The sequence below is a fragment of the Protopterus annectens genome, chromosome 3.part0 (genome assembly GCF_019279795.1).
Source record: "Protopterus annectens isolate FY-2018-M chromosome 3.part0, PAN1.0, whole genome shotgun sequence".
NCBI classification, from domain to species: Eukaryota; Metazoa; Chordata; order Ceratodontiformes; family Protopteridae; genus Protopterus; species Protopterus annectens.
Genome location: NC_056731.1, coordinates 1,750,681,746 through 1,750,693,751, shown reverse-complemented (window position 1 = coordinate 1,750,693,751; position 12,006 = coordinate 1,750,681,746). Strand labels below are relative to the sequence as shown.

The window sequence follows — 12,006 nt, the reverse complement described above, 5'->3', positions numbered from 1 at the left end:
AGTCGGACTATCCCGGTCAACAAATGTAAAATAAAAATAAAATAAAAATATTAACTATAGTAAAAAAAACACAAAATCATCACAGTGTTGTGTGTAAAAAATGTGCAAAACACTGCATATAAAATTACAGCTTGTGCCAATAGCTACGCAAACCTTTCATTAGTGCATTGGGAACGTTCCCTTGTTCTGTCCAGTGAACTATACAGTGAACATATAGTTTGGTATACTAGGTTCATGGATGATATTTTTATGTTGTGGCAGGGCACCAAGGTTGAGTTGAACAAATTCATTTGTTATTTAAATGGGACCACAGACTTCCTTAGATTTACGTTTAATTATTCTACACATGAAATTGATTTTTTGGATGTGAGGGTTTGCAAAGATCACCTGAATAATATTAAGACTAGTCTCTATAGTAAGCCAGTTAGAAAAAATAACTTCCTGCACAACACAAGTATGCACCCAAACTATACCAAATGCAATGTAATAAAAGGGCAAGTACTTAGAGTAATGAAGTTATTTAATGACAATGTAGAGTTGCATGGAGCACTCCAGAAATTAAAGTCTGACTTTTTGGAGAGAGGCTATGATGGTCAGATGATTGATAAATATATAAATGAAGCATGGAAGACCAGAAGGTGACTGTTGCAAACCATATTTTTGAGACAGAGTTGTCCCGAATTCTACCAATGATGCAGAAGCCAGTTATGTAAGTTTACCCAGTAATGTAGCTGATAACAAACTGAGGATGCTTCTGACATTTGCCAGTAATATTAGTACTGTTTGTGATGTCACTAATAGGAATTGGGGTAGCCTTATTACCGTTGAAGGTCTAAAGGGTGTAACTGAAGCTAAACCGAATTTTACATTTTGTAACAATAGAACAATGCACATTTATGCTATAGGTCTGATGTATCTAGCACCTGGTGCAAATCTAACAGGATAGGCACATATGTGTGCAGAAGTTGCACATCCTGTATACATGTTCACATAGGCAGGAGTTTTACACATCCACACATGGGCTTTAGTTTTAACAGTGCCCATTATGCTGATTGTAAGACATCTAATGTTGTTTATTACGTGTATTGTGTCATATGTTTTTCTTTCTACATTGGCAAAACTAACAGGCGGTTCATGGCTAGGATATTGGAACACGACAGAGACATTAGAAAAAGTAAAGAGAGTAGTGCCCTTACCATGCACAATAAAAATGAGGGGTCCAATCATACATTTAAATTCCTAGTTTTAGAAATTCTGTTTGATAATAGAAGAGGGAGGGATTTGGTGAATGGCACCGAGGCAGCGGAACAGAAATGGATAATGTTATTCGGTGCTGATAAACTCCTGGCTTGAATAACAAGGTGTCCTTGAAACCTTTTTTAAAAGCTCGGCTATTAAAACATTAAATAAGCCATCAGTTGTTATTTTATACTTATTTGATAAGTGTTTTCTATATATATTTATATTTATTTTTAAAGTATTGCACACAATATGACTATACTCCTATGAGTATGGCTTAGAGATTATTTGATGTTTTATATATATATATATATATATACACACACACACACACACACACACACACACACACACACACACACACACACACACACACATATATGTGTGTGTGTATAAACACAGGTAAAAATGAAGTAGTTCTATTGCACATATCATGGTTGATCTTAATAGATTTGTATGTTCTCAGTTTTTTGTGTGACTACAACATCTTTATATGTTGATTGTTTTTAATAATTTTATATGCAGTGTTTTGCACATTTTTTACACACAACACTGTGATGATTTTGTGGTTTGTTACTATAGTTAATATGCTTAATAGAACAATGTTGCTGTTTTCTTAAGGAAAGTTAATTGTCCTTAATTGACTGCACTATAAATTGTGTAAGGTATACCTGTTGTCTGATGAAGGGGTTGGATCCCTGAAAGCGCTTGCTATCTTAATAAACTACATTGCTGTGGTACAGCTAGTGTTTCTTCTTTTACTGAACCTACAAATAAAGCCTTGATGGACGTAAAAATAAACAAAATGATAGAGGTAGCTATAGAGTTTTAATTGACTGAGTCCATGCAGTAAAACTGAAGAAAGGATCTACTTATTTTTACCTGGTAGGCATGATCTGTTTGTACACGATACAATGTGGTGGGAGCAGACCGACTCAGAGGAGTTGTGAGTTTCGTTTCAGCTTTGACACAAGCACTGTCAAGGCGTCCTTCCGGAACAGGGAAGGTGGGAGGTGGGGAGGCAATAGATGGAGAAACTGGTGAAAGACTGCTGAGTCCCTCAGCAACAGAGTCTGTGTTAAGCTTAATCTCTGTGTAGTAAAAATCTTCTTCTCCATCACTGCAGTCAGATTCCCCATTGCGGCTGTAAAAAAAAAATTATAAATGACTTTTTACAAACATGATTCCTTCTAGGAACTTTAAAATGTTTTTGCAATTTCCAGTGAGCATACTGTACATTATAACCTGAACATCTGTAAATAAGTACAAATCGTAACTAAAATAAAAAGTAAAGCAGATATTTCAAATGAACTGAATACTTCTTTAAAACTTTAGTCTGAGAGGCCTGTAAATAAGTACAAAAGTGTTAGTAAAGTACATGTTAAACATGACACAGCTTCTATAGATCATTAGACTTAGAGTTCTCTAAATAAGAACAAACAATTACTAAATACAGTTAAAGTAGATATTTCACATAAGTGAAGTACTTCATGAAGATCATCACACTAGGAGTAACCTAAGGGCTCTGCTCTTTATATTTTCCACATTTTACTGATGAATAGCACAGCCTATGAAAAAAATAATTTACTTTCTTCTTATTTCAACATTATCCTCCCCAATTCTCCAAGAATTTCACATGTGACAGTAACTTCAAATCTAAATTCTTTTTGGGGTCCTAGATTTTTTGCCATATGTCACATCATAGCATGTTTGTGTGTGTATGTATTTATATGTGTCTGTGTCTCTGTGTATGGGACTATTTAAATTGATGAACAGAACTAATGTTGAAAACAATGTGAACAACACAAATGTTAATATATTGTTACACATGCATCAAGAACTAACCTTGGTGCATGCAAAATTAAAATAAAAAAAATAATTTTTGCAGGGTGGATGTGCCCCTCCAGCCCCTACTAATTATACATACTAACTCTAAAAATGCACATCACCAGGGAAAGCCAGGGCATATTCCACAATCCTGAGAACTGTGCAATCTCGCGCACCTGTCATCCATCTACTTAGTGGACCTAACTGTGTTGACTAAAATTAGATTCAACCACATTTGGTTCCCAATAGACACACACACACACACACACACACACACACACACACACACACACACACACACACACACACACACACACACACAGAGAAAGAAAAAGTGTAAGAAAGGAAAAAATGTTCGTGTTTTTGTGTTATACTTTTTCTTCTGGAAGCGGAATCCATCTTGTTTCAAGATGGATCCTTTGAATTTAGGTCTGTGTGTTGACGATTTTCAACTTCATACTGTTAACGCGGATAGTGCCAAAATAAATAATGCCAACTCAGGAGATTGGAACTTGTGCCTAATAAAGAAAGGTATAGATAAAAGGTCTGCAAATTTTTAAGTTAGCAAAATAACACAGGGATATTTAATTTTAATTGGTCAGTGGCTATAGTATGATAAGTAACAAAATGTTTGCTCATAAACATTCACAATATATAAAAGGTTACAGTTGCTTTCTTTGGGGAGACAATACCTTGATTGCTTAGTCTTCCATATATGTGTGTTCCTTGCAACAAAGTAGATCATTCTACTCTGTTGAACTGTGTTGCATTACGTTAGTGTTATACTGGGACCATAACATTTGGTGCTGTGAATTCTTGGATTTGGAGCCGTTTACAATTTGCTGCATCAGAAATCACTTTTTAGGCCCATTTGTGAAAGTTTTTTTATTTTTTGTCAGGTCTGTTTCTTGTGTGTCAGTTCACTCTTACATTTTTCCACCTTCAGCAGAGTTTGAAATCTCTCTTGATAAGTTTACATTATACTACTATATGAGAGTGAGAGTAGGCTACATTATAGTCTTGTATGAGAGTGGGCTACATTATATTCTTGGAGGAGAGTGGGTTGCATTATATTCCCATATGTGACTGAATTTTATCAAATTGTAATAGAGTGGGCAATTTCTTCCATTGAGTCAGATTCACAACGGGTGCAAATGGGGGGTATTAAAAGAGTTGGAGCCTGGAACTCCAGGTAAGCATATGTTGCATAAATACGGAAGAGACAGTTGTAATTATTTGCTCAAATGGTCTGAGCTCACTAAAAATGATAGTACATTGCAGTTCCCTGGGGGTGGAACTTCTGATAAGGCTATTTTAGAAAATATCAAAAAGAAACTAAAACAAAAAGGAAAGAAAGTATCTGCCTCTTGTTGGTCAGCTTTTCATGAATGGAAAACAAATCTAAGAATAAGAAAAACGAATCTGTACTTAGAAGTTTAAAACTTAATTCTGCAAAACTAAAAACACAGCTTCAGGCAGCTAAAATGTGCAGGTGCAGGGGAAAATGTACCCAGTAATTGGAGGCTTTACCCTTTAAACAATTAGAAAAACTAAAGATATCTCAACCAGAGTCTTCTGATGTTGACTGTCCCCGCTTCCCATTGCATCCCATCTTAAGTGACCTTTAATGTATCAACTTATCCTAAAGACCCTGTTTATAACACTAGGTTGCATCATTGTGACCAAAGACACAACACTCTACCTCAAACTCTGATCAAATGTTAATGATAATAGCAAACAAAAGTAAGGAGTTCTATCCTAAACAAAAATATGCTTCAATGAAAACACATGTAAGCAAATTAATTTTTTTTAGAAAAAACACTTCCTCTAGCAAAGAAACTACTTTAAAGAGACTTAAAAGTTAATTACCCAATTTCCAATACTTGTTGAAGGGGAAGAATATAGGTGTAATCCACCTCCCAAGCAACGTTCTGAGGATGCAACAATGTGTAAGTCATCCTCTGATGATGACGATGATACCTATCTCACCTCTTCACTACCTCATACTCCAATTCACCCTTTGAGAAAAATACCCCCCCCTAATCCTGCAGCAGGCTTGGAATGGTGATGCTTAGTCCACTATCAGAGTGGTCCACTGGAGGATTGCAGTAGATTGTGAAACCATTGTAGACTCTCTCCCATTTTAACACATTCAGCCAAAGATGCTTAGCTTCTAGAAGGACATGTAATATTTTCAAAACCCTACAACTGAAGACTTGCAAATACATTTAAAAGCCTCTATCCCTCCAGATATTTTTAGAAAAATTTGGGAAACCACAGGTGACAAAACTCCAAAACATACAGATGAGGCATTTTTAGCCATGACAGACAAATCAAAGCTATTGTACAGAAGGAAAACAAATCTATAGATCCTCACTTGCAATGCATGACAGATGCGTATGAAGCCTTTTTGGGACATCCAGAGCCTACTGAAGGGGTGGCAGTCAGTGGCCTTTCAGCCACATTTGTAGAAGGTTTACTACCACCTATACCAGACAAAATAAAAAAAAAGTTTAAGTTTCCCAGTTTCGGCACAGATGAGATTGTTAATCAAGTGCAATATGTACAAGAAAACAGTCAGGGAGGAAAAAGAAGAAGAACAGAAAAGAAGTTAGCGGATGTTCAACTTCAGCAATCTGACACCAATTCATGGGGAAGGGGGATAGTGGGAGAAACAGGGGAGGTAGAAGTAGCTTTAGATTCTTTCAACAACAAGCTACAGGAGGACAATTTCTGCAAAACATTTACATTCTTACTTTAGCTCGAAACCAACAGTGTGGACCACGTAACAGTTTTTGTTTTAACTATGGCCAGAATTGGCACTGGTGAAATAAATATCCTTTTCTTCAGCCATCAACTTCATCTTTCCAACCAACAAGTCAGTCTAATGCCAACATCCCACAGAAGGTGGGGACACAGCCTCCGGCTTGGTGTACCACCTGGTAACCAATGGCAGCAGGCTGAATGGGACAGCCATGAACAGCTACTTTCCTGGTTACCAGTAGATCATGCAGGTCCTTTTGTTAATATTGCATTATGTAATACTACTCTCCCTTTAATTATTGACACAAGTGGAATTCGATCTATGTTAACTTCATCTAATGCAGAAACCCTCCCACTTTCTATGAAATCTATTAGAGGAGGTGTGGGGGGGGTCTCTGGGATTCTATTGTATTATCCAAAGACAAAGTGAGTCCCAATTCAAGAGTCCCAATTCAAATAGGTACATTACAAGATCCACATGGTTTTGTCATAGGAAATTATGCCCCTTTAAATCTATTAGGTTGAGATTTGTTGTGTAAGTTATGGTGCGCGATATACTGCACTCTGGACAGAGTCTTTCTAGACATCCCAAATGAACCCTCTCCCTTGGGTTTATATTCAGCTGATATTTGCTTAGAAAAAGAGACACTTTTTGCAGTAGTTGGATTAGAACAGACTTCCAGTGTGGCTGATTTGGAGGGGCTTGAAGCTGCACCCTCACAGATGTGAACTATCCATGACCATGAGAATGCAGAACCAATTAATGTAACTTTGAAGCTATATGGGTTTCTATTACTGATAGCCTAACATCCCTTATCAGCAGAGCTAGAAAAAGGAATCAAACTTGTCAGTTCTGTTTTACTTCAGCAAGGAAAAACAGTCCCAGTTAGAAGCCTGTGTAATACGCCTATTTTACTGGTTAAGAAACTGGAAGAAGACACCTATAGGTTTGTACAAGACTAAAGAACAGTCAATGCGATAGTGCCAACATTTCCTGTAGAGCCCAAATCCAGCTACGACACTAAGCTATACTCCTCCAGGCTACCTTTCAGTGATTGACATTTCCTTTGTTTTCTTTTCCACGCCTATTCACCCAAAGAGTCAGTAATTGTGTTCACTAACACAAGACAAAAGAATCCAAGGACAAATCTACCTCAAGGATACGTAGAATTACCAACCCTTTTTTCTTTAGAAATGAAGAAATAACTGGACATAATTCACTTTCCCTGTGGGTCCACCTTAATACAATATATAGATGATTTACTTTTAGCTTCTGATTCTTATTCTAGTTGCCAATGAGATACCATTTTCCTTCTGACTAAGTTATCAGAATTGGGATATAACGTTATTAAAGCAAAACTGCAGTTGTGGAAATCACAAGTTCAGTATTTAGGGCATCTTATTTCAGAAGGATTTTGGCAGATTTTATCTTCACACATTACTGTTATTCAAGCTGAACCACATCCTGACACACTGAAGTAGCTGCAGGTTTTTCTGGGATTGACAGGTTATTGTAGACATTGGATCTCAAATTATGCAAAAATAGTAAGGCCCTTGTCAGAATTATTGAAGAAAGGTAATCCTGAACACTTACCGCGGCAAGAGCACAAAGACTAAATACTTTAATTTTAAATCCACCTGCCCTTGGGTTACCTGATTACTCAAAGAGCTTTCTATTTTGCTGTGAAATTAAAAAAAGTGGCTTTAGGATTGTTAACACAATGTACAAATGATGGTTATCACTCTGTTGCTTATTTTAGTACTAATCCTGATCCTGTAGCTATAGCCCTTCCCCCCACTGCCTTACTACCTGGTGGACGTGATGGCAAGTTTAGTAGAAATGGCAGCTGCCCTAACTATTGGGCATAAGACTTTTGTGTAATTTCTGCATTCTGTAGACCGCTGCTGTTAAGAGCTAGAACACAATATTTACCTTATTTGTCTAAATATTAACTGCCCTTACTTAATAATAATTTTTTTGCAGAGTATTAGATGTCACCCTCTTAACTCTGCTTCTTTGATCCCTGCAGCGGATGAAGGAGAATCCCACGACTGCGTGTTTGTAGTTAACCATGTGCTTCCTCCTAGGGCAGACCTAAAAGATGTTCCACTGTCAAACTCTGAATTACCTCTCTCTGTAGATGGATCCTGTGGCTAAAGAGAAAATGGTTCATTAGCAGCGGCATTTTAGTCCACACAGCAAACCAAGTATCACTGACTTCACAATTAAACAGAAACATTTCTGCTCAAATAGGTAAATTTGTAGCCATTACTGAAGCATGTAACTTAGCAAAGGACAAAGCAGTTACAATTTTTTACAGACTCATGCTATGCCTATGGGGTAGTTTATGATTTTGGGACGCTTTGGAGAGAAAGAGGATATCTGACATCAGCAGGAACTGCTATTAAAATTTATATTTTTGTTAATGAAAGTTGTTATCTGCAGTCAAGTGTGCTGCTCATAAGACTGATAATTCTTATATTTCGAAAGGAAATGCTTTCACCAACAAGGTGGCCAGTTAAGCTACACTGTCATCATTTTCAGGATTCATTTTTACTGCAACCACAAGTAACTAATACACAAGTTTCTTTACAAGGAGCGTCATCTTTTCAGAATCAAGCTGATGACTCTGAAAAGGTAAGTTGGATTTGTAATGGCTGTAGGCACTCTCCAGACTCTTTATGGTGCCATCCAGATGGGAGGTTAGTAGCACCATGTCCTTTTTTAGTTCAAATACTACTAAGTTATCACTTTCCCTCTCATTTGGGAAAAAGTGCATTAAGATAAAAAATTTTGATTGACTGGTATGCCCCTCACATTTTCAAAGTCATTAAGCAATTTATAAACACTTGCATGGTATGTATTGAGTATAATGTATGAAAGAAAGCTCCTGTTCCCATGCAATCTTTGAAAAAGCCATGGGGACCTTTTTTTTGTATACAGAGAAATTTTACTGAGCTCCCACAACACTAAATGTTTAAGTATATTCTGGTAATTGTGGATGTTTTTTCAGGGTGGGTTGAAGCCCATCCTTGTGCTAGAAATGATGCGACCACGGTCACCATAAAACTATTGGAAGAAATAATACACAGATTTGGTGTACCATGTTGTATTTGATCAGAAAACAGGGGTACTCATTTTACAAGCCAGATTACATAAGAAGTTTGTAAAATCATAAAGGTGAACATGCCATACCCTTGCCTGCACAGACCTCAAGCTTCAGGAATTGTTGAATGATTGAATCAGACTTTACAAAATAGAATTGCAAAACTGTGTGAGGGCAATGGCCTTAAATGGCCAGAACCTTTGCTTTTTGTTTTGATTAGTACTTGCAGTGCAATTAGTACTTTTTAGAAAATATTCTCCCCATGAGATTCTTACACCACTGCCCAGTAATTTGGAATTACAGGATGTTGATGAATACATTTTTCATAGCTGCAAGTCTCTTGTCTCTTTTCTGCAGTATATACACTCACAGGTTATCGAAGCACAAAAGCACCCTGATCCCACCTCTTACAATGCAATTGCTCATGGAGATCAAGACAACACTCCCAACAACTAAGATAGGAATGACCTCTGCTAGTTCTCCTTATGACAACTACTGCAGTCTGATGTGAAGGATTGATTTCCTGGATTCATGTTTCACATCATAAGAAGGTCCTTACTGAAATAAATACCAGCGGGATGCCAATAATTTCATTTCACCCATCATCGATGATGAACAATCTCATCCCATACCAGAAAAAAAAAAGGAAGACCAACATGGTCGGAAGTGAGGCTTGGCAATCTAGCAGTGTCATCTACAATGGACAACAAGAGGGAATTGGCCAGGAATGGGGAAGTGAGTCAGGCATCCAAGTGTCACTCATATGACTTCCATCAGTACAGCACTCAGTGTGGAATTTATTCAGAATTCAACATGTGAACTTTAAAAGGAAAATAAATCACCCTTGTTTGCAAATTTTTAAGAAACCTCTTCATCCCCACCCTGTTTGATATTCACATGGACTTATCATTGGAGCAGACATATTAGTATGTATAATCCTTTTATTGCATTTTCTTCTTTCACTAGAAGCCCTTGGAACTGTAAGAAACTGTAGAAAACACCAGACTGGCATCCTGAGTTTAATACTTTTGCCGCATTATATACTTATGCCAAGACAATGAAAGTCAGTAATTGCTGGGTTTCTGCACATATACCAATGGCACATGATTGGGGTATTCCATTGTTTCCAGTACCTGCAACAGAGAGAGAAGTAGGAGCAGCAACTGGAACAATTTTAGTAACCAAAAATAAAAGCAGCAGACATAATTCTCAGTATAATGTTACCCCCTTTAGATTAGTTCCACTCCAATTATCAGTGACTTTAAAGGGGCATATTTGTTACATTAAAAATGAAAGACTTCCTTTTGGGTGGAGTTAGTGTAATATTACACAGCCAGTGTATAGCAGGGCTGGAGGACTCAGCATGGCCATGCTGTTTGAGTTTTATTATATATAAGGAGAACAAGCGTACCTCTTGGTTACCAGTAGACTGGTTGGGATGTTGTTACATTGGTAGTGTTATTCCAGCTGTTCGGCATACATAGATGTAGCCTAGCAGGACAATTTGCAATATTTATCAAAAGAGGGATTCAGAAGACATTAAAAGTCCAGTATGAAAGATAGATGCCTCCTGTGATCATCACCATAACTTAGAAGACTCCATTTAAATGACTTTCACATATGGACTTGGGTGATGGTGTTATTTTTAGAGAAAGTATTTTTCCAACTTATGGTACAGTAAAGTCAACTTGTAGTTTAAGAAAACTGTCCAAATTATTGGAGATATTGAGTAATGCCACATTTGAATCAGCAAATCAGGTTGCAGTTGAACTGATTGGTATGTGTAGTACAATGCTGAAGAATTGGATAGACTTAGACTTTACTATTGCATCCAAAGTTGATACAAATACATTCATCCAAACAGAATGTTGCTCATTTATACATGATAATGAGCATGCTGTTCATAGACAATTAGAAATTATACAAAAGGTTGCTGGAATTTCTCATGCTAAAGAAGCTGACAGTTCTCAATGGGCATGGTTAACAAACCTTTTTTGTAGACTGGGAGGAAGTATTTTGAAATTGTTTATAATTGCGGCTGTCGTTATTAATCTTTAACATACTGTTTTATTTTCATGCAAAATTGATTATGAAGCTCTTTGAATCTAGAAAAAATTATACAGTTACAAAATCTATGTGAAATACTGCCAGTGACTACAATTAAAGAAAACCATGAAGAAAAAGAGGATGGTAAGGAAAATGTATTAAAATGTTTTGGCCAATTTTATGTCAATGTTCAAGGGTGAACTTGAAAGTGTCAACTATTCAGATTCTCTTTTTATTCCATGTAAGCATTCCATCTAAGCACAGACGTGCTTATTGCTCACAAGACTATTTTTGCTAAATGCTTATATAGGCACTATGCATATCAAGGACAGCAGGAAACTGCATGTGAAGAATGTCTGCATGTGAAAAAGTGTTTTTAAGGTTAAGCTCTTTCACCTCTATACCTTCAAATGAGACTTCTCCATAAAAAAATATTGTGAAATACGCTGAGTAAATATCACATACAAAAGGTCATGTAATAATTAAAAACAATTAGTAAAAACTACAAAAAAAACTATCCAAGCTAGAGTTTTCATTGTGTGACAAATTAAATGTCCTACAATAGAGGCCCATGGAATATATGCAAATGATCTCTTAAAGATATCAAGTGCTTCAACTATATAGCCTCTACACGTCAATAAATTTTTACTTTTTAAGTCTTTATGGACAAATTCAGACCAACAAAGCCAAATACCACTAGCTAGAGACAAGTACATTTCTACCTTCTTAAAAAGTCATCAGCACACCATAAGTGAACTGCTTGGCTACACAACAGAACACATGGTCTTTAAAAGCAGTTAATGTCTATAACCATTAAGATGTCTGCAAAATATCCCAACAAACAACTAAACCAAAAAGTGAAAATGTCACACAGACAAACCAATTAGTAAAAACTACAAGAAACACCTAGCCAAGCTAAAGTTTATACATTGTGATACCTTAAACCTCCTGCAATTGAGGCCCATGGGATACATGCAAATGAAATATCTTTAATTTTTTAACAGCACAGTTGATTTAGAAGTTT

General features: G+C 36.6%; 1 protein-coding gene across 2 annotated transcripts in view; it reads right to left on the bottom strand.

The window, feature by feature from the left end:
• The window catches only part of ZNF704 (zinc finger protein 704), a 1,522,633-nt gene that overhangs the window by 93,426 nt on the left and 1,417,201 nt on the right, over nucleotides 1-12,006 (bottom strand). For both annotated transcript variants that reach the window (XM_044065777.1, XM_044065776.1), the window contains exon 6: nucleotides 2,122-2,383. In XM_044065777.1, the coding sequence (XP_043921712.1) occupies nucleotides 2,122-2,383 (262 nt within the window). The remainder of the gene's footprint in view (nucleotides 1-2,121; nucleotides 2,384-12,006) is intronic.